At 44.2% G+C, this 23,988-nt stretch overlaps 1 protein-coding gene across 1 annotated transcript; it reads left to right on the forward strand.

The window, feature by feature from the left end:
* Positions 1-824: 824 nt before the first annotated feature.
* On the forward strand, positions 825-14,693 carry BRD3OS (BRD3 opposite strand). The gene is made up of 2 exons (XM_040324071.1): positions 825-976; positions 13,969-14,693. The coding sequence occupies exon 2, from the start codon at positions 14,216-14,218 to the stop codon at positions 14,465-14,467; it is 252 nt and encodes an 83-aa protein (XP_040180005.1). The 5' UTR covers positions 825-976; positions 13,969-14,215; the 3' UTR covers positions 14,468-14,693.
* The last annotated feature ends 9,295 nt before the right edge of the window (positions 14,694-23,988 follow it).

Below are 23,988 nucleotides of genomic sequence, written 5' to 3' on the forward strand. Positions count from 1 at the left end.
TCCAAATACTGATGGTTTAAACAAACCAGAAGTGAGGTGGTTGGCTAATTTGACAGAACAGAACAGGAGCAGCTGTTAAAGGGCGTATTTTATTTTAGGTGCTATTTTTAACGCTAAGGTGCCTGCAATACGCCCTTAGTGTGAAAGGGGTCTTGGGCCCCTTTCACACGTTCGGACTGTCATATTTGTCGGCGGACCTGAACGGCCACCTCCAGACATGTCCACTGACATCCGACCCGATCCGCTAAAATCAGACGGATGGCGATACCATGCTCAGTGAGCAAAGAGGGACTTGTCATCCGCCGCCTCAGCGGAGATCTGCGGAAAGATCTCGCGCTGAGCCGGCGGGAGCTGGGGGACTCCGCCTAGTGTGAAAGGGGCCTAAGTGTTACAGAACTCAAGGAAGTAAATGTGTGGGGATCTTCACAAAGTTTACAAATGCCCTGATAGTTCAGAATAATAAGATTGGGCTACAAATAACTGAAATCCAATATGAAAATAAATATGTGATTTTACATTGTGACCATAGATACAAATAAACTCTTCTACTACATACAGAATATAAACACAGACCAAGCACTTGTCTGAGCCTACCTTAGGCTTCTTTCATCACAGGGGGGTGATACAAAACAAGCGATTAAGCCACAGTTTTACTGCCCCCTCCCAAACGCTTTTCATAAGTGTTGAGTTGCTGCTTCCAGGAACAGTGCAAACCTTCGTAGGTATGTTCAGGGTGTTCAGGCACTTCATGTACCAGCTATGAACCCTGGAGATGCAGCCTTTCTGGACTTGGTCCCTGGATACACAGATATACACACAGAGCATGAGCTGCACATCGCCGGAACATTTGTGTTTTACCGTTGTTTCCGGGGACAGAATGGTGAGGGCACCGGCCCGGGGTTCAGCGTTACCATGGTAGCAGACGGTGATTTGCAGCTTATCTACTGCAGAGGACAGCGGGGAGACGACTGAACGGGTAACCAGGGGGCTGAAAGGACTAAAGGGGGTACCGGGGAGAGGAAGGAGGGCTCAGATCTATCCATGTACACACAGAGGGGACTTGCATGTGTTTTCCCTCCACCACCATTATTACTGAGACTCACAACTGGGGGGGATTTTGCAATGCAACAAAACATATTGCTGGAATTGTAGTTCCCCTATAGCTGGGTAGTATTCTGCTGGGGGCTCATTCTGCACTGCTATAGAACAAATTGCTGGGATTTGTAGTCCCTCTACAGCTGGAGACTCATTCCGCACTGCTATTGAAGATATTGCTGGTATTTGTAGTCCCTCCATAGCAGAGGCTCATTCTACACTACTATAGAACATATTGCTGGGTTTTGTAGTCCCTCCATAGCGGAGGCTCATTCTGCACTGCTATAGAACATATTGCTGGGTTTTGTAGTCCCTCTACAGCTGGAGACTCATTCTGCACTGCTATAGAACATATTGCTGGGTTTTGTAGTCCCTCTACAGCTGGAGACTCATTCTGCACTACTATAGTACATATTACTGGGATTTGTAGTCCCTCTATAGCAGAGGCTCATTCTGCACTACGATAGAACATATTGCTGGAATTTGTAGTCCCTCCATAGTGGAGGCTCATTCTGCACTACTATAGAACATATTGCTGGGATTTGTAGTCCCTCTACAGCTGGAGAGTCATTCCGCACTGCTATAGAAGATATTGATGGGATTTGTAGTCCCTCTACAGCTGGAGAGTCATTCCGCACTGCTATAGAAGATATTGCTGGGATTTGTAGTCCCTCTACAGCTGGAGACTCATTCTGCACTGCTATAGAAGATATTGCTGGGATTTGTAGTCCCTCTATAGCAGTTTCACTGCCTTAGTAATTGCCACAGCCGTTTCATCTAAGGGAAATCCTGAAAACCTGACCTGTTGGGGCGCCTTGAGGACTGGAGTTGAGAAACACTGCAGTAGTTCATCACTTCTCAGTACGTCCACATCGGCCGCTAACCCGATATAGTCGGACACTTGTCGGTCTAGGCATTCCCTGATGCTGGATCCGGAGGACAACTGTTGATGGGTCAGCTGAAAGAATGATCTCATATCATTGGTGACTAAGACATCTTCAAACCGCCCTCTTCTTGCAGGCGCTGTTGGATTGGTAGCCGAAACTGTTTCTCTGTGAGTGGAAATCTCTCTGCCAGCGGACGCAAAAGCAGAATGCAGCATTTCTCGAAGCAAGGCCTGGAAGTGCTGCATTCTGATAGCCCTCTGTGATGGTGGTAACATTTCCGCCATGTTTTGTTTGTACCGGGGGTCCAAGTACGTTGCCACCCAGTACTGGTCCTTGCCCTTTATGCTTTTTATACAGGGGTCCCTCTTAAAACACTGGAGCATGAAGGCCCCCATTTGCACTAAACTGGAAGCGCTGTACTGGCCTGGCTCCTTATCATCCAGGATAATGCCATTCTCCTCCCCCCAATCCACGGACAACACCAGGGATCCCAGAAAGGTTTAAAGCATGATCTTCTTGCTCCTCCTCCTCCTCTGACTCCTCTTCAGACTCCCGTTGTTGACTTATCTCAGGTGGAGTAGCCCCCCCAGGGAATTCATCCAGCATTGCGACTTCCTCATCTTCCTGCTCCTGCTCCTCGATGGCATGATCAATGACATGACGCAATGCACGCTCCAGAAAGAAGGCGGAAAGGTACGTTGTCACTGATGGCGCCCTGGCTTTGACTGACCAGTTTGATGATCTCATCAAATGGCCGCAAGAAGTCTGCAAGAGTCGCGCTTGAGCAGCCACTGGCGCGGTGCAAAAAAAACAAGCTCCCCAGAACCTGTCCTGCCGCAGAGTTCGTACAGGTAGTTGTTAACTGCACGTTTCTGCTGGAGCAGCCTATCAAGCAAATACAATGTTGAGTTCCATTGCGTCGGGCAGTCACAAATAAGAAATCTGACGGGCAGGTTGTGTCGCCGCTGAATGTCAGCAAGGCGAGCCATGGCCGTGTAAGATCTTCTGAAATGGGCAGAGATTTTCCTGGCCTGCCACAAGACGTCCTGGAGCCCAGGGTATTTGGCAACGAATCGCTGCACAACCAAGTTCAGGACGTGTGCCATGCATGGCACGTGTGTAATTTTGCCCCGTTTCAGAGCGCTCAGCAGATTGGCACTGTTGTCGCACACCACTTTACCAACTGTCAAATTGAGCAGTGTTAGCCACTGATCTGCCTGTGAACGCAAAGCTGAAAGGAGTGCAGGTTCAGTGTGTCTCTTGTCTTCCAGGCACAACAGACGCAGCACAGCATGGCAACGTCTCGCCTGGCATGTCGAATAGGTTCTGGGGATCTTGGGCGGCGCAGCGGAAGAGACAGTAGCTTGGAAAATGAGGAGTCAGCCGAGGAGGAGAGAGAGGATGGAGTAGGAGGAGGAGAAGAAGAGGCAGGCCTGCATGCAATCCGTGGCGGTAAAACCAAATCTACATTGGTGCCACGGGTTACATGCTTGACGGCCGTCAGAAGGTTCACTCAGTGGGCAGTGAAAGTTGTATACCTTCCCTGCCTGCGTTTGCTAGACCACGTGTCTGTGGTCAGATGTATCTTGGCACCAACACTGTGTGCCAGAGATACATTCACTTGCCACTGAACATAGCCATATAGCTCTGGGATGCCCTTCTGTGAAAAAATGTTCCTTCCTGGGACCTTCCATTGTGGTGTTCCAATGGGCACAAATTTTTGAAAGGCCTCCGAGTCCACCAGTTTATATGGCAGTAGCTGGTGGGCTATCCGTTCCGACAAGCCAGCGGTCAACTGTTGGGCAACAGGGTTAATCAGGCGTCATCGTTTTTTTACGATCGAACATTTGGGCCACGGAAGCCTGCCTTTTTGCAGAAAAACGTGAGGAAGGCATGATGGAAGGTGGAGTGGAGGATAATTGTGAGCATAGAGTGGAAGGAGAAGAGGCTGGATGGTGAGAGCCTGGAGTGTGGCTTTGTGGGTTCTGATGGTGTTGCTCCCACTGGGCTCGGTGATGGGAGGCCAGGTGCCTTCTTAAGGCGGTCGTCCCTAGGTAAGTGTTGGGCTTACCGCGACTTATGCGTTGACTGCAGATGGCAACACTATTGTCTGCAGCAGAAACGTTAAAAAAAAAAAAAGCCCACACTGTGGCACCATGGGCCGGCATCCTGGGAGCACCAGATGTGACCGTACATGGTTGATGGCTCACTCCTGATACATTAGGAGTCTGGTTTGTCCCTCCTGTGCTATGTAAGTTCCAGGGCTGTGGAGTCGGGGGAAATTTTGGGTACCTGGAGTCGGAGTCGGCAAACAATGCACCGACTCCGACTCCGACTCCTACTAAATTTAGATTGGAATTAAAAAAAAAAAAGCAAGTTTAAATGTCCCAATTCACAAAAAGTTATAATTAATGACTTCTCTACTGTAAGAATAAAGACCAATGCATGCAGTGCCTCACGTAACCGCAAAACGAACACGTTAAGTGACCGTGAAGAAGCATGCTTTTCATGTGCTTCACTATATGGCACGCAACGCACAATTAGGAGCTGCAATACTTATACTTTCCATAGTGTTGTGTTCTGCTTTTACAGGGAACGCATGTTAGAGAACCAGTAAGTGTCCAAATAAAAAAATTCCAACAGGAGTTTTATAAAGCACTAAAAGAAGTTGAAAAGTATGATCGCTCATCAAAACTTACTGTTGAAGAAGCCATCCTTGTTTATCCAGAGATCGTTAGTGATGTGGCCAGAATAGTTACTGCAATGCCACCCACCCAAGTCAGTGTCGAAAGATTATTTTTAGCCCTAAAAATAATAAAGTCTGACTTAAGAGCCTCTATGAAAGAGGATCTGGCAGAGGCAATTCTCTTCCTTAGAACTCTACATTGAATTGATTTGCATTTGCTAAGCCTATAACTACATTTCAAGATTAATATAAACCATTTCTAGGTTTTGCAGATTTTGTTTTTGGTTCATTATAGATAAGCTTTGTTTTTGTTCTAAAACAACCAAATAATGTGGTTTGTATTTTTGAACTGGTAAAGATCCTGTTCCTGATGTTTATGCCTGCTGCTACTATCCAGTCACTTGATTGTTTTCATTGTGTTTGTCTTTTGCTTAAACTGTGCAATACAGTAGACGGTTGACTTCCCAGCCAGTAGTCCTGTGGTAGGTTGCGTTTCTTTCACTCAAAGAATGTATAAAATACATTCGCATATTAATACAGAGGAGTCGGGGAGTCGGAGTCGGAAGTACATAAAACTGAGGAGTCGGAGTCGGAACATTTATCTACCGACTCCACAGCCCTGGTAAGTTTCGGCCTGCTTCTCCTACCTGCTGGTCCATCTCTCCCTCTGAACTCCCCTCCTCTTCCTCTCTTGTGGGCACCCACGTGACGTCTGTAGACACGTCATCATCGACATCACCTTTCCCATCACTAACAATAGAGATCTCGGAGTAGGCAGCAACAGCGGGCACCAACCTCCTTGGGCTGATCCGAGTACTGTCGTCAGACTGCTGAGTGCCAGCTGTTGCTACCTCCTCTTCCTGATCCAATGTCAAGAATGGCTGCACATCTGAAATGTCTTCTGATGGATCGGAAAATAATTCCTGTGACTCAAGCGGAGGGTATATGGTGGTGTTGGTGGCGAGCCACTCAACTAAGTCTGGTGCGTCCTTTGACGTAATTGAATGAACAATGTGCCACTTCCCACTTTGGCTCCGGCCTGGTGCTCCTGCCCTATCCCTACCATCCCTGCGGAAGGGCCTGCCTCTTCCTCTGCCTGTCATTTTTTTAAATGACCCTGTGACAAAGTTCCTCAGCAGTTAGAGCTTGTGCCAAGGCAGAAGCTGCCAGCGTCCAGCTACAGTACGCAGAAAAAGAAGCCATGATGATGCAGGAGGTAGCAGCAAAGAAAGCTGCCATGATGCAGGAGGTAGAAGCAAAGAAAGCTGCCATGATGCAGGAGGTAGAAGCAAAGAAAGCTGCCATGATGCAGGAGGTAGCAGCAAAGAAAGCTGCCATGATGCAGGAGGTAGCAGCAAAGAAAGCTGCCATGATGCAGGAGGTAGCAGCAAAGAAAGCTGCCATGATGCAGGAGGTAGCAGCAAAGAAAGCTGCCATGATGCAGGAGGTAGTAGCAAAGAAAGCTGCCATGATGCAGGAGTTAGCAACACAGAATGCTGCCGTAGCACAAGAAGAAGCGGAATTGGAATCAAAATTGCTCATCCTGCAGCGACAGACTGCTGCTGCAGTTGCTGAAGCAGAGGCAGCTGCCTACATGGGAACAAGTCGGTCAGGAAGTGAAAAATCATATAAAGTCTCAGAGGTTCCAGAAAAATCTCTATTCTCTGCAGATCGTACAAGTGAGTACATCCAAAACCTTACTGATACACATGCAAAGGAACAGTCTCTTAAACCTGAAGCAAAGGAATTCAGGCCAAGATCAACATACCCCCTGAGCAGGCCCAATTAACCACATCAGGTCAGCGGCTGCCAACAAACCAAGAATGAAGCACCAGAAACCCCGAAGAACACAAAACAAGTATTCACCTCAACCTATAGATTACATGCACGAACAATGTGCAGTGGATGTCACCAAATATCTCATCCGCAAAGAAATGGTTAGCTCAGGCTTTCTCCAATTTGATGACTTTCCTGAAAACTATTGGGCATGGAAATCTTCCTTTCTGAATGCCACTGAAGGTCTGAACTTATCACCAGCAGATATGCTTAATTTAATGATAAAATGGCTTGGTACCGAGTCAGTAGAGCATGCTAAGAGGATGAGAAGAGCAAACCTGTTCAACCCTGCAGCAGGACTCAACATGACCTGGAAAAGACTAGAATAAAGGCTATGGATCCCCAGAGGTAATAGAAGGAGCACTGTTGAAAAAACTTGAAGTCTTCCCCTATGTGATCTTCTACTAGAAATAGAATATGCCAAAGAGGATGGCTACTTGCCAGGACTTTCATATCTTGATACAGCTAGAGGCACTAATCCCATAGTAGAGAACCTACCCTCAAATCTCCAAGACAAGTGGATGTCTGTGGGAGGTAAATTCAAAGAAGATTATGGAGTCGCTTTTCCCCCTTTCTCTGTGTTTTCCATGTTTGTCCGACAGCAAAGGAAAATCCGAAATGATCCTAGTTTCGCCTTCACCACCAGCGGCAATCGATCACACAGACCGGAGAAACCTCACGGTAGGACCTCTGTATCCACACACAAAACAGCTGTACCTTCAGAAGTCACAGACTACCAAAGCACCCACAAGGTACATACCATAGAAAACCCTGATAGACTTTGCCCAATACACAAAAAAACACATCCACTAAAGAAATGCAAAGGCTTTAGAAGCAAACCCATTGCAGATTGGATGTCCATCCTTAAACAGAACGGCATCTGTTTCAAGTGTTGCGGATCTACTTATCACATTGCCAAAGACTGCAAAATACCAGTAGAATGTGGCAGTGAGAGACATATTGCAGCTTTACACCCAGGCCCTGCTCCTGCCCCACTAGAGAGACTGTAGAACCCAGGAAAGATCAGGGCAGGGAGCAACAAGAGACCCCACTCTCCTCAGTAATGTCTAATTGCACTGAAGTATGTGGACAAGGCAAGAGTGCACGATCATGCTGTAAAATCTGTATAGTGACTGTGTATCCCACTGGCAAGAGAGAAAGGGCAATGAAAATGTATGCAGTGCTAGATGAACAGAGCAACAGATCCCTTGCAAAGTCAGGTTTCTTTGATATCTTTAACCTTAAGGCAAGTGCAGTTCCATACACTCTAAGGACATGTGCGGGGACAATTGAAACCACAGGGAGAAGAGCTACCGATTTTACAATTGAATCCTTCAATAAGAAAGTGCAGTTCCCACTTCCTACTTTAGAGTGTGGCATGATACCTGACGACAAAACTGAGATTCCCTCTCCAGAAGTAGCCCATCACCACCTTTACCTCTGCTCAATTGCTCACCTTATCCCAGCTGTTGAGCCAGATGTTTCTATCCTACTTCTTGGGAGAGACATCCTTCAGGTACACAAGGTGCCCCAGCAAATCAATGGACCTTATAATGCCCCCTATGCACAGAGACTGGACCTGGGATGGGTCATTGTAGGAGAAGTTTGCCTGGGGACAGCGCACCAGCCTGACAACATTAGCACTTTGAAGATGTCTGTGTTAACAAATAGGACGCACATCCCTTCTCAGTCCCTGTCACAACAGCTTCATTATCAAGGAAAGCTTTGGCAGGTCAACACAACACTGATTCTTCCACACTATATGGCAAAGAAGAAGTCAGTTCCAACATTGAAACAGACAATCTAGGCATTACAGTATTCCAGAAAACTAAAGATGATGATAAACAGGCCCTCTCTATAGAGGATCAGACCTTCTTGCAGATTATGGATAGAGAGGCTTACCAAGATGACAGTCACAGTTGGGTGGCCCCTCTCCCCTTTCGCACACCCAGACATGTTTTGCCTAGTAACAGGGAGCAAGCCATGAAGTGTTTGCATTCACTGCAGAGAAAGCCAGAAGTGAAAAGAGATTTCATTGAATTCATTAAAGGGATGCTAGACAATGATCATGCTGAAGTTGCAGGACCACTTGAGACAGACAGGGAACACTGGTATCTACCAATGTTTGGTGTTTACCAACCACACTGTGAGCAGATAGACCCTGCTAATGTTCATCCACTTATAGAGCCCGAAGCTGACCCTGAAATCAGATTGGAAATTACGAGTTTCAGTACCTGTAACGTTACGCCAAATTCGATTCAGGTTTATGGATCGCAACTGCGGAGACTTCTCAGGTTCGAACCCAGGTTTCACTCTTAACTCAGTTAAGAGTTTGGGTTCTATCATCACAGCCTCAGTAAAGTAAATAGTGCTTATTCCAGCATAAGCAACATAAAAGTAAATATTGGTATAACTGGTATAGCGATAAGTGTAGACGCAGTACTGGGACTGCACACTAGGGGTCAGGAGTGAACTCAGTGTTACTGGTATTGTACAGACAGGACTGGGTTCCTTATGGACAAATTAGTCTACATATCATAGTTCAATGGTTAGTACTAATAGTAACCGACATCATAGGCAGAGCACAATGGTGAGGATATCTGTAGCAGTGAAGATAAACTTGAATGCGGTAGTTGAGACACTAGGGGTGCTCTATAGTACTCAATAGTATTAGCAGTGCACACAGGCATGGAAGCAACGTTAGGCATGTAAAGCAATGCAGGTATTGGCATCTATAGCAGTGAGCATAACATGTGAGCTGCAGTTCAAACTTGAGTGGAACTCCTTAGTACTTTAGCAGTGAGCATAGGCTTCAAAGCAAAGCGACAAGCATGGAGAGCAGAGCATAGTAATTGATATCTATAGCAATGAACTTTGACATGAAAGCTTTAGTTGAGACTCTAGTGAACCTCCATAGTACTTGATAAGATTAGCATAGCAATGAACATAACTTGGAAGCAAGCGGCAAGAATGGAGATCAGCGTTTAGTAATTGGTTTTCTATAGCAGAGTACTTGCGGTTGCAGATAGCTGGGCATGGATGAGCGTCCTGGGAGCCTGGACCTGGTTGCTGTGAGCTGTAGCGAACAAGGAGTCCTGGTAGTCCAGTTCAGGAAGCTGTAGCTCAGATCAGGTGAGTCTGGAAGCCCAGCTGACAGTGGCGTACTGTCAGCAATAGAGGAACACCATTCTGTCAGTGCTGGGAGTTTAAATAGGCCGCACAGGAACGAACCAGGAAGTACCACTAGGTGGAGCACCTCCGCAACCACCGTGGAGAGCAAGGCTGCAGGAGGTGAGAGGATATTTGGAAAGAAGGAAGAGAGTTGACTGGGAAAGAAGCAACTAAAGTTGTACTTAGTGCAAAGTTATTGGTGTGACGTTACAGTACCAAAGCTTCTGAAGCCACACTTCACTCACATTGCTTCGATAGATTTTCTTGCTGGGATATATTAGTTAAGACCCTAGCCAGACTCATCCATGTCGCTAAAATCTTCCAGAGAGAAACCATTAGCGATCTGGTCAGAAGGTGGAAAGGTTTCCATGAACAGGTCAATCTAGTAGAACTTGCTCAGGCAAAGTCTGTTATAATTTCTTCTGTTCAAAACAGAAGAAGAGTGCGTCATTAAGAGTCGGTTCACATTGGGGCAGCAGGACTTGCCGAGCGACTCGGCAAGGCGACCTGCCCACGACTTCAGAGGCGACTTGCAAAATGACTTCTGTATTGAATTCAATGCAAGTCACCCTGAAGTTGTCCCAAAGTAGTACAGGAACTTTTTTCTAAGTCGGAGCGACTTGAGTCGCTCCTATTAGAACGGTTCCATAGTGCGGAGCATGACTTGTCAGGCGATTTAGTCGCCTGAACAATCGCCCCTGTGTGAACCGGCTCTCAAGGTACATGGGGTATAATTTTTGAAGCAAAGCAAATGCAAGGTGTAAACAGGACTGTAAGCTAACCAAAGTAAATTTTTGCGCAAATACAGTGCGACATAAAATATTGCAACAACCAACATTTTATTCTCTAGAGGCTCTACCAAAAAACAACATACATAATGTTTGGGGGTTCCAAGTAATTTTTTAGCAAAAAAAATAAAAAATTATTTTAACTTGAAAACAAAAACTGTTCAGAAAAAGGTTTGGTGGTTAAACATTCCTAATTTACATACAGAAGTCTATTCCTTCTTGTAGAAATCAAATTGATACAATGTTTAGACTTAAAGCGGGGGTTCACCCTGTTAAAAAAAAAAAAAATGTTTTTTTTTTATTAGACCATTACTTTCGGCATCGTAGCGCGAGCTACGGTATGCCGGTCCTAAATTTTTAATCCCCGTACTCACTGTGCTATCGTTGATTGAAGAATCCGGGGAATGGGCGTTCCTATGGTGAGAGAAGGTGATTGACGGCCGGCCCTGGCACGTCACGCTTCTCCGGAAATAGCCGAAATAGGCTTGGCTATTCACGGCGCCTGCGCATAGCCTGTGCGCAGGCGCTGTGAATAGCCGAGACCTACTCCGGCTTTCTTCGGGGAGCGTGACGTGCCAGAGCCGGCCGTCAATCATCCTCCCTCTCCATAGGCACGCCCATTCCCCGCGGGAGTCGGATTCTTCAATCATCAATAGCACAGTGAGTACGGGGATTAAAAATTTAAGACCGGCATACCGTAGCTCGCGCTACGATGCCGAAAGTAATGGAATAATGAGGTGAAGGAGGGTGAACTACCGCTTTAACATTCCACTGATAGAATGTTTTAAAACTTGGCAGACTGCCCAGACTTTGGCTGAGAGACAATTCTCTGCATACCAAAGATCAGGAAGATCGGGAAACCCTTTGTCAAGATTGCAACTGGAAAAAAAAAAAAAATCGCAATAACGATTCTTGATGATTAATCGTGCAGCTCTACTCAGAACTTATAAATGCATGGTCATTTGAAAAATGGTCCACCATGGAAATGAAGCCACTGAGGTGGAAAAAAGGTTGTCCATGTGAAAGCACAGTAGAGTTGTAACTTTGCCTTTAGTTGTGCACTCCACCACCTTATGGCAAAATTGTGACGCTTACCAGAGTGTGGACTCGCATACCAAAAGTATTGACTCAAACAAGCATTTGTGAGGTATACCTCAACAATATTCAGCTGTAGCAGATGGATGGTATGAAGATCACCCCGTCATGGTATGGATGGAGAAGTTTCACTTGAAGCAAACAGACTAACAGACCAGTATCGGTAGACGGCAATGGGGAAGGCCACTCCTGGACATATATACAGGGAACAAACGGCCACATGGTGTAAAACTGCATAAAGTATTTATTTATAAAAAACAGGAATACACTTACAAACATCCACTTGATTAGAGCAGTAAAATACAAAATGAGCGGAGGAAAGATTGCAATGACTCCACGATCGTTACCCATCAGAAACCATTTAGGATCTTCCAAAACACGACTTCGTCCACTTGACAATTAATTGGTCCCGTTTACACCAAAATCCAAGTGGAAGAGCCTGGGGCAGGTCAAACAACCAGCAGTATAAAAGAAGATCATAAGCTATTTTATTTAGTGACAGAGGCTTTGACTAAAGCGTGTGCAAAGCCATGGATGAAGCAAGTGTAAACTGGCCCTAAGAGACAGCCTTCAGCCACACACCAGCTTGTATACAATTGTTAGGCATTTTTCCAAGGCACCCTGGTTGAAAAAGGCGATAGGACACTGAAGGACTATTGGGGACTAAGTAGTGATTGGCTGATGTGACCTGCCATCATTAGTTCTGCAGGAAGCTTCCCTCAGGGGGCTCACTGTTTCCAGGTATTGGTTAGTGATCTGATAGTCCGAAAAGCCCAAAATCCATCATGCTCTATCCCAGTACTGTGAATCCAGAACCCCAGAGAGGTTACCGACAATTAATTTTCACAGGGAGCACAGAAATCTTATGTGAAGGAACCGGTCTTTGGCAGTGTTTTCAGAACCTTTTTGCTCTACATAAAGATGGCCTAGGCTATAAGAGGATTAAGGATGTGGATTACTGGAACCATGTCCTGTGGTCTGATAAAACCAAGATAAACTTATTTGGTTCAAATGGTGTCAAGAATGTGTGGCAACGACCAGGTGAGTAGTACAAAGACAAGTGTGTCTTGCCTTCAGTCAAGCATGGTGGTGGGAGTGTCATGGTCTGGAGCTGCATGAGTGCTGCCAGCACTGGGGAGCTACAATTCATTGAGGGAACCATGAATACCAACATGTACTGGGACATACTGAAGCAGAGCATGATCCCCTCTCTTCAGAGACTGGGCCGCAGGGCAGTATTCCAACATGATAACGACTCCAAGACAACAACTGCTGTGCCAAAGAAGTTGAGGGTAAAGGTGATGGACTGGCCAAGCATGTCTCCAGACCTAAACCCTATTGAGCATCTGTGGGGCATCCTTTAAAAGGAGAAGTATGGGAATTTCGTTTTTCCCCATATTTATACTAACCTCGATGCTCCATCTGTCCCCCGCCGTCTGTGCACCAAGAACCGAGCCACCGAACATCGCCGCTGGCTCGGTTCTCACAGATTTTCTCTCTACCCCTCCACGCTCATTGGAGCGCTGAGCCGTGGAGGGGCGGGGAGAGGCTGTCTCAGCGACTCGCTGATACACTGAGACTGCCATCAATTAGGGCAGCTGGCGGATCCTGACTTGGGCAGGCATGATGACGTGCTACCCCGACTGATGGCTGTGTTGTCAGCGGAGAGCGGACTTCAGACCGCTCTCCGATGAAAATGGGTCACAGGAGTGCAAAACGAATTGCCCTCCTCCTGTGACCCAAAGGAGAAGCCCAGCCGAAAAAGCCCAGGCTGGGCTTCTCCTTTAAAAACAGAAAGTGGAGGAGCGCAAGGTCTCTAACATCCACCAGCTCCTTGATGTCATCATGGAGGCGTGGAAGAGGACTCCAGTGGCAACCTGTGAAGCTCTGGTGAGCTCCATGCCGAAGAGGGTTAAGGCAGTGCTGGAAAAAAATGGTGGCCACACAAAATATTCACACTTTGGGCCCAATTCAGACATTTTCACTTGTAATCACTTTTATTGCCAACGGTTTAGACATGGAAACAAAAAGCAAAATATTCCTCACGGTCTATCGAAGATGAACAGCTACAAAACCAAAGACAAGTGGATAAAAAGACAATACTCGGTTTAGACATGAATGGCTGTGTGTTGAGTTAATTTTGAGGGGACAGCAAATTTACACGGTTATACAAGCTGTACACTCACTACTTTACATTGTAGCAAAGTGTAATTTCTTCAGTGTTGTCACATGAAGAGATATAACAAAATATTTACAAATACTCAGTTTTGTGAGATACTGCATAAAGTGGTAAAACAATATGCTTTTTTTTTTTAGTTTCCATGTGTGTTTCGAATGTCCATCTCCATTTTACAGTTATACCATGTGTATGCAGCATTGGTTGTAAGCATTTCATTATGTTTAATTGCAGGTATCTTGACATTGCTGGACACATTTCACTTCCTTCAGAAAGATTCTGAGAGATGCTGCAGTCAGACCTGCTGAGGGGCACCTTCATTTCCCACCTCTTCAGGTTCAATGCCATGATAATAACGACCCCTGACTACCTTGTGTATGAACTGTCCTGGAAACTCTCTATTTAAAGGGCAGGGAGGGAATTCATAGAGACGCAGCCTCCAGGACTGATTAGACACTACAGAATACATTGCAGGAAGGTGATGAGCAGTGGACGGGTACCATTGGCTGAAAAAGCCATGTCAGAAGGTTACGCCAGACTGCGGTACAGAGACACTTCCCTCCTCATCTGGCAGCAACAACAGCAGAAGCTGGAGACAGTGGCACCTGGGACATATCTGAGCCGGAGTCAAAGTATGTGGTACTCACAGTATGGGAATCAGTCCATCTTGGTCCGCGACAAGAATAGCATCTCTAGAGACACCGGACAGTCCAAGTTCTGCACTGTAATGTGAAGTGGCATTACCTGTCAACAGTATTTACTTGTTGCACTTTATTTAGTCACACAACAGGCTTACATACTTTTGTTGCATTAGGAAAGGCAGCTGTGCACTTAAAGGGAACAGTTATTTGTAAAGATTTATGCTGATCACATTCATCAGCTAAACACTTATGCCGCGTACACACCATCACTTTATGTGATGAAAAAAAACGACGTTTTTAAAAACGTCACTTTAAATGACCGTGTGTGGGGGAAAACGTCGTTTTATGTCTTGTGACAAACGACAAAAAAAAATTGAAGCATGCTTCAATTTTATGTGTCTTTTTCAAAACGTCGGTTTTTACTTCACAGAAATTGACCGTGTGTAGCAAAAAACGACGTTTAAAACAACGTTTTTACACCCGCGCATGCCCAGAAGCTAGTTATGAAGCGAGCTTCAATTGAAAAAAGTGGTGAACGGAACCTCGCTTTGCTAGAGCAGTGTGAAAAAACGATGGTGTGTAGGCAACTTCGTCTTTGAAAATTGAAGTTTCAAAAACGTTGTTTTTTACTTCACAGAAAATGTCGTTTTTTTTCATCACATAAAGTGATGGTGTGTACGCGGCATTAGCTTATCTACCCAGTAGAAATATAAAATTCTTGCACGACTTATGTGAACGATGGTATTTGTAAGGACATGCTTATTCGGGGCAAGGAGCTGAAAGCACTCTCATTAATGCCAATTTTGAGGCTGGTGAGCTGTGATACATTCAGTACAGTAGCACTTTTAATGGTTTTATTCTGAGAAGGCCGATTTTACCCCTGACAACCCCACACTCTGTTGGGGTACAAATCATTTAGAAGTACCCCATAGGAGGCAATAATATGCTCATTGTTACCGATTGGGCATTTCTAACTTGCATTAAAAGTCTAGCTCCAGTCCTGCATACTTTTCCCCACATCAATGACTTTCTAGGTTGTGAGACCAGGATCTAGATGACAGCCCTTTAACCACTTCCCATCCCGCCTAATGTCAAATGACATTCACAAGGTGGCTCTGCCATCCTGGATGGACATCATATGATTGTCCTCGGGCCTCCCGGCCGCTAGGGGGCACGTGGCTGCTGTGTCACGCACGTGCCGATGCTCGTGCCTGGCTGCGATGTCCGCCAGGTACCTGGGATTGGCAGTTACAGAGCCAGGGATGTGGATCTCTGTGTGTAAACACAGAGATCCATGTCCTGTCAGGGAGAGGAGACCGATGGTGTGTCCCTTGTACATAGGGACACCGATCAGTCACCTCTCCCAGTCAGTCCCCACCCCCCACAGTTAGAATCACTCCCTAGGGAACACATTTAATACCTTGATCGCCCCCTGTCCGCTGCAATATGGCAGTGCTGACAAAAATTGCAGATAACCACCATTACTAGTAAAAAAATAAATGTCACAAACCTATCCCCTATTTTGTAGGCGCTTTAACTATAACCAATCACTATACGCTTATTGTGATTTTTTTTACCAAAAATATGTAGAATATATAATCGGCCTAAACTGAGGGTAAAAAAAAATAAAAAAATTGGGATATATATTATAGCAAAAAGTGATTTTTTTTTTTTTCCAAAATGGACAGTCTTATGTTTATAAAGCAAAAAATAAAAACCGCAAGGAGATTAACAAATACCACCAAAAGAAAGGTCTATTTGTGGGAAAAAAAGTCAATTTTTTTTGGGAGCCACGTCGCAATTGTCATTCAAAGCGTGACAGAGCTGAAAATTGGCCTGGGCAGGAAGGGGTGAAAATGCCCGGTATTGAAGTGGTTAAAAAGAATGAAAAGGGTTGTTCCCTGGCTGTAATGAAGATCCAATAGCTTAAAGGGGAAGTTCCACTTTACTTGCCCCCTCCCCTCCTACTTTTGCCACATTAAAATTTTTAGAGGGAGCTGGTACCTAGTTTGACAGCTACCCACTCCCACTTATGCTCAGTTTGCCTAGACTAGTGGTCTCCAAAGTGCAGCCCTTGCTTGCTTTTATCTTGTCCTTGTGCATGACTTAATTCCCTGATACCAACAATTGGGCAAAACTCCCCCCACTGCCACCAACAATGGGGAACTATTCCTCCCACAGGCACCAACAATAAGGCACAATCTCTCCCAGTGACGGCAATGATGGGGCACAATTCCTCAAACTGACCCTAACACTAGGAACTATTCCTCTCACTGACCCCAACGATGGGGTACAATTCCTCCCACTGACCCAAACAATGGGTTACAATTTCTCCTACTGACCCAACGATGGACCACAAGTCCAACCTCCCTAAACTCTGAAGGACAAACTGGCATTTGGAGACCCATGGCCTAGACGATCTGAGCAGAGGTCCTCCCCTTCATTGCCCGCAGCCTTCTGGGTTATATCACCAGAAGCCAAATATAGCCGACTTATTTTTTTCATACAGATCCTCTTTAAATACTTTTTGGCACCGGATGAGGTTGCGGCCAAGACATTTAACAAGACTGCTAGAAAAGGAAACAATTACCAGGGGACAGCTAGAAAAATACTGGGAAGTTATTACTGATCTCTCCTTTAAAAAATGCTGGTTGCCAGGCTGCCTCTGGTTTCATGAAACAAGCCTGTAGGACATGAAGTCAGCACACCTGATCTGGATTCTTACGCTGGATCAGTGGCTACAACTGTATTATACTTACTGGACCAGCATGACACCCGGTCAAGTTAGCAATTTCAGAAGGAGAATTCAGCCTCTATATTCCCCACGGTACATGGTTTCTTTCTCAATTATGTTGTGTTGCTCTTACAGCAAAGAAATGCTGCTTCTATTACAGCAGTTTTTTTTTTTTGTTTTGTTTTTTTAAAGAGGAAAGCTACCGTATATAGCACTCATTTCTACAATTATTGTTGACGGGCACGTGCTGCATCCCTTCAGCGTAAGCATTTATGTTGTACATTTCTGCACTATTCCTTTGTTGCACAGTATTTTTTTTACATTATTTTGTATTTTCACTTTTTAGAATTCAAGAAAATTGTTATGCCAAGAAAATAAAGCAAATATTTTTCCATCTCAAACACACAATGTATATTTGTTAAAAAAAACGTGTCCATTTAACAGCTATTGTGCTTTTGTATGTGAACACTGGGTATGGCTGTAACCCCAACAGGTATCAGAACCTAGGGTAACGTTTTCACACTGACTATGGATTGTATAAATATGCACAGAGTAAAGGCTGGGTTTAAACCTGTGTATTACTGTACTTTATGGCATGCTGTGTGCTCCCCATCATTTAGGTTGGCATCCTAATACACAAGTACAGTAGATGGTGATGGGCACACAATACAGTGCATCACAACTTAAAATATTACTAAACCTACAACAGTAAAATCAGTCTGTATATGCATTAAAGCATGCTTGTTATACTCACTGTAGAACATAAGGGGTTAATCCTCTGCATTGTGTAAAAACGCTGTTTGATCCTGTCTTCTCTGAACCTCCCATTTTTCCACAGTCCCCAATTCACCTCCTGATAAAAAAGAGCCTTGGGGGCACTGCACCTGCTCAATTTGGTGGGTATTGCTAAAGAGTTTTTTTGTTTTTTGTTTTTTTCTTGAGGAGGGTGCATGTGATCAGCGCAGGGCCAATCAGCACTGTCCAGAGAGGGTCAGGGGTCCTGAAGCCTTATAGGACAGTCAGAGGAGAATGAAAACTCTTCCTATAAGCTTTAACCAGTGCTCGTCCGGACACTGATAGAAGTCATTACAGTGCCTTGTGGGTTGTCCCCTGGCAAAAAGTATGGAAAACTTTTGGTGTTCATTCAATTGTTTAATTGCGTAGAAAAAAAACTAATCACAGACATTCCTCAAAACTATTTTCATCTAACATTCCAACCTTTTGGCTTTAAGAAACACTTAAAAAAAAAAAAAAGAAAGAAAACTGTAGCCAATTGCAACAGTTTTTGCAGACAAAGCAGAGGAAAATAATATGAAATCACAAAATTCTGAGGAAAATATTATAGAATCACCATGTACTTTGCAGTTCTAAAACAAGCATATGCATCAGATTACATCTGCCAAATTAGTCTGCCGTTAAAAAAAAGAGTGCTTGCACCAACCCGATTGACATGAATCATGGCTCCAACGTGAGAGATGTCAGTTGAAACAATGAGGATTATAAAACTTCAAGAAGGTAAATCACCACGGAATGTTGCAAAAGACGATAGTTGTTCCCAGTCAGCTGTATCCAAGTACAAATCTAATGGGAAGGTTGTTGAGACCGGGTTCACACTGGGGTGACACGACAGGCGGCTGATAACATGAGCTTTAGCATTACATCAGTACAGCCAGCGTATCGCAGAACACAGTAAACCAGTAGCCAAACAGCTGGGGGGTCCCCGCTAATTCCACATAAAGAATGAAAGCAGTGAAGTAGGGTGCCATAGCACCTATAGATATATCCAGAGAAAAAAAAGGGAAGAAAAAAAAAAAAAGGAGAAAGAACTAAGTAGGGGAAGAGACGGGAAAAAAAACCTAACTAGTCTTAAAAATGTGTCTTCCCCCTCCTAACTATTCTGACTATTAAAAAAAAGATGTATATAGTTACCCATTTTTAGCCCGCTCACGTGATCTGGCTCTCTTGTGTCAGCCAGCGGCATTTATAGGGGAGGGGAGGAAATTCCAACAACGGCATAGGGGCCCATGGGTGACATCACCTCTCCCTGGCCGTTCTGTTGTTGAGCGCTCCCTTAGGCTGCTTTCACATTAATATTTTTTTTGCTGTGTTTTTACGGTGCTAAAACCCCAACAAAAAGGCAATCCCTTTAAATCCTATGAAACTCTTCACACCACTGCGGTGGGTGTACAGTGCATTTTGAAAAGTTCTGCGTTTTTGGTGCAACAAAAACACAGATCCCTATTGAAATGAATAGAAAAACGCATCTAAAAACACACGATTGCATTTTTTTGGGGTTTTTTTAGTCACATGTCTAGGTTTCACAGGTACAGGCTGGGTAAAAGGATTGCAGAAAACACACCGGAAATGCATCAAAAACATGGCAAAAATGCATGCCGACACAGGGATTACATGACCAGATCACAGTGAGCTGAGAATAGTTAAGTATATAAATCTTTTTAGTTCAGATCGCTGTATAAATGTCGATGGTCCCAAAAAAGTGTCCGATCTGTCTGCCGCAATATTGCAGTCCAGCTAAAAAATCACAGATCGCCATTACTAGTAAAAAAAACATACCATAAATCTATCCCCTATTTTGTAGATGCTATAACTTTTGCACAACATTTTTGTTACCAGAAATATGTAAAATACATATTGGCCTAAACTGTTAAAGAATTTTTTTTATTTTGTTGGGGGTTATTACAGCAAAAAGTAAAAAATATCTTTTATTTTCACTTTTTTTTGTTTATAGTAAAAAAAAGAAAAAAACGCAGAGGTGATCAATTACCACCAAAATAAAGCTCTATTTGTGGGGAAGAAAGGATGTCAATTTTGTTTGGGTACAGTGTCACACGATCGCGCAATTGTCAGTTAAAACTACACAGTGCTTTATCGCAAAAAATGGCCTGGTCGTTAAAAGGGGAAAATCATCTGGTCTGTATGTGGTCAACATGTGAAATAATGTTAACAACCCATAGATGTGAATGGGCTTATTAAAGTTTAGTTAGAAAAATGAATTCATTTTGATTCATGTAAAAACCTTAAAAAAACTATTAGTAATGTGATGTCAATAAACATTGTGTGATCAGGCTTGGAATGAAGCAGCAAATCCCCTATTTAAAATCTCTATAGCCAACTTTTGTTTGGATAGTGAGGAAGGACTAGAACCCCCCCTCCAACCTTCAGATTTTTACTGCAGTCAGTGTCCATGTTGGGGAGATATGACAACGGCCATCAGGACAAATAGAATATAACAAACCAAAAGGAAATCCAAAATGTAATTATTGTTACCTCAAAAAGAGGTAGGGGTACACTTGAACTGGACAGTAGTAGTAGGGGTGTCCCAGCTGCGTGTGACCATCAAGACTTTCTCCTGTGTAATTACATAGTCAGGTTGAAAAAACACACAAGTCCATCTAGTTCAACCAAAAAATGTATTAAAAATACAATCCCATATACACAATCCTTCACCCACAGTTGATCCAGAGGAAGACAAAAGAATCCAGGCCTTTTTTAAAAGCAATCTACTGAGCTGGCCAGAACCACCTCTGGAGGGAGTCTATCCCACATTTTCACAGCTCTTAGGCCCCTTTTACACTGGGGCGGCAGGCGCGGTGGCGGTATAGCGCCGCTTAAAAAAGCGGCGCTATACCGTCGGAATTGCCGCGGGATTCGGCCGCTAGCAGTGCGGTATTAACCCCCGCTAGCGGCCGATGAAGGCTTAATACCGCCCGCAATGCGCCTCTGCAGAGGCGCATTGCGGGCGGTATTACTGCGGTTTCCCATTACTGCGGTTTCCCAGTATACATACCGCTCCTCTCACCGCTCCAAAGATGCTGCTTGCAGGAGATTTTTTTCTCTCCTGCCAGCGCATCGCCTCAGTGTGAAAGCCCTCTGGCTTTCACATTGAGAAGGCTGGGCAGGAGTTTTTCAGGCGGTATTTAGGTGCTATTTTTAGCACTGTACCGCCTGAAAAACTCCTCAGTGTGAAAGGGGCCTAACTGTGAAGAAACCTTTCCGTATTTGGAGATGGAATCTTTTTTCCTCTAGACGTTAAGAGTGCCCCCGTCCTCTGTGATGACCTTAACATAAATAATGCAAAACACGAGTTCACTAGAGGGACCACTTATGTATTTGCACATGTTGATCATATTCCCTCTTAATCTCCTCCTCACGAGAGAATAAAATCAGTTCCTCTAACCTTTCCTCATAGCCAAGCTTCTTCATGCCTCTTATCAATTTGGTTGCCCTTCCCTGCACTGTCGCCAGTTACCCAATATCCTTTTTGAGATCTGGTGCCCAAAACTGAACTGCATATTCCAGATGAGGTCTTACTAAATGATTTGCACAGGGGAAAAATTTCTCCCTCTGGAGTCCATACCTCTCCTAATACAAGAAAGCATTTTGCTTGCTTTGGAAAACACAGCTTGGTATTGCATGCTATTATTGAACTTATGATCCACCAAAACCCCCAGATTCTTCTCCACTTATGATACCCCCAGTTGTACTCCCCCCCCCCCCCCATAGCATGTATGATGCATGCATATTCTTGTGCTATGGAGAAGACAGGAAAATCAAAAATTAACACTACTGTAATTTTTCCTTTCCTGACATAGAATTTTCTACTTACGGAACATCTCTGCACAGTTAATTCTATTATTGAGAAGTGGAAGGTATTTGGTACAATACAGACCCTCCCTGCATCAGGACGTTGCTCCCAACTGGATGAAAGAGCCAGGAGGAAACTGGTCAGAAAGGCTACCAAGAAGCCTACAGCAAATCTGAAAGCAGTTGCAGGAATTTATGGCAAAGAGTGGTCATTGTGTGCACACGACAACTATATTACCAATTCTGTGGAGGGTTGCAAGAAAAAAGCCACTCCTCAAGAAAGGCCACATGCAGTCACAACGGAGCTTTGCCAAAACACACTTTGAAGAGTCTAAGGCCACATGAAAAAAAGGTGTTGTGGTCAGATGAGAATAACATTTTATTAGTTTAACGATATGTCTGGCGGAAATTTAATACAGCTCACCATCCAAATAACACCATTCCTACAGTAGAGCATGGAGGTGGTAATATCCTGTTATGGGGGTGTTTCTCTGGAGCACTTGTTGGGAAAGAAGGAAAAATTAACCACTTGACCACCAGGTCTATTTTGGCACTTCTCTCCTTCATGTAAAAATCTAAATTTTTTTGCTAGAAAATTAATCAGAACCCCCAAACATATATATATATATATATATATATATATATATATATATATATATTTTTTTTTAGCAGACATCCTAGGGAATAAAATGGCAGTCATTGCAACTTTTTTTCCTCGCACGGTATTTGCGCAATAATTTGGAAAAAAAAAAACGGTTTCATGAATTAAAAAATAACAAAACAGTAAAGTTAGCCCAATTTTTTTGTACAATGTAAAAGTTGAGGTTACGCCGAGTAAATAGATACCCAACATGTCACGCTTTAAAATTGCGCACACTCATGGAATGGCGCCAAACTTTGGTTCTTCAAAATCTTCATAGGCGACGCTTTCATTTTTTTTACAGATTACTATTTGAGTTACAGCGGAGCTCTAGTGCTAGAATTGTTGCACACGCTCTAATGCACGCGACGATACCTAATATGTGGGGTTTGAACGGCGTTAACATATGTGCGCGGGACTTGCATGCGTGTTCGCTTCTGCGCGAGAGCTACCGGGATAGGGGCGTTTTAAAAAATTTTTGTTTTTCATTTCATTTTATTTTACTTCATTTTTTTATTTTTACACTTTTTTTTATCACTTTTATTCCTATTCCAAGGAATGTAAACATCCCTTGTAATAGGAATCAGTGTGACAGGTCCTCTTTATGGAGAGATCTCTCCTCCAGGCTTACAAGCATTAAATCGGTGAAAAAACATTCACCGATCTCACACCGACAGCAGCGATTGCGGCTTTGTTTACGTCCGGGTACCGGGCGTGATGTCATAACGTGTCCCACGTATACCCAATTCTATACCCACAGTTGATCCGGAGGAAGGCAAAAAAAAACACAGCAAAGCATGATCCAATTTGCTACAGCAGGGGAAAAAATTCCTTCCTGATCCCCCGTGAGGCAAATCGGATATTCCCCAGATCAACTTTACCTATAAATGTGGTACCCAGTTATATTATGTACATTTAGGAAATAATCCAGGCCTTTCTTAAAGCACTTTACTGAGCTGGCCAGAACCACCTCTGGAGGGAGTCTGTTCCACATTTTCACAGCTCTTACTGTGAAGAAACCTTTCCGTATTTGGAGGTGAAATCTCTTTTCCTCTAGACATAAAGAGTGCCCCCTTGTCCTCAGTGTTGACCGTAAAGTGAATAACTCAACACCAAGTTCACTATATGGACCCCTTATATATTTGTACATGTTGATAATGTTAATCTCCTCTTCTCAAGAGTGAATAAATTCAGTACTTCTAATCTTTCCCCATATCTGAGCTCCTCCATGCCTCTTATCAGTTTGGTTGCCCTTCTCTGCACTTTCTCCAGTTCTCCGATATCCTTTTTGAGAACTGGTGCCCAAAACTGAACTGCATATTCCAGATGAGGTCTTACTAATGATTTGTACAGGGGCAAAATTATCTCTCTCTCTGGAGTCCATACCTCCCTTTATACATGAAAGGACTTTGCTCGCTTTGGAAACCGCAGCTTGGCATTGCATGCCATTATTGAGCTTATGATCTACCAGAACCCCCAGATCCTTCTCCACTACAGATCCCCCCAGTTCTACTCCTCCTAGTATGTATGATGCATGCATATTCTTAGCCCCCTTAACTTTACATTTATCAACATTAAACCTCATCTGCCACTTAGTCGCCAATTTAGACAGAGCATTGAGGTCGGCTTGTAAA

The sequence above is a fragment of the Rana temporaria genome, chromosome 9 (genome assembly GCF_905171775.1).
Source record: "Rana temporaria chromosome 9, aRanTem1.1, whole genome shotgun sequence".
Classification (NCBI taxonomy): Eukaryota; Metazoa; Chordata; class Amphibia; order Anura; family Ranidae; genus Rana; species Rana temporaria.

What these genes read in the sequence shown, in the direction of transcription:
- BRD3OS (XM_040324071.1), top strand. Translation starts at nt 14,216, where the DNA reads ATGAGCAGTGGACGGGTACCATTGGCTGAAAAAGCCATGTCAGAAGGT.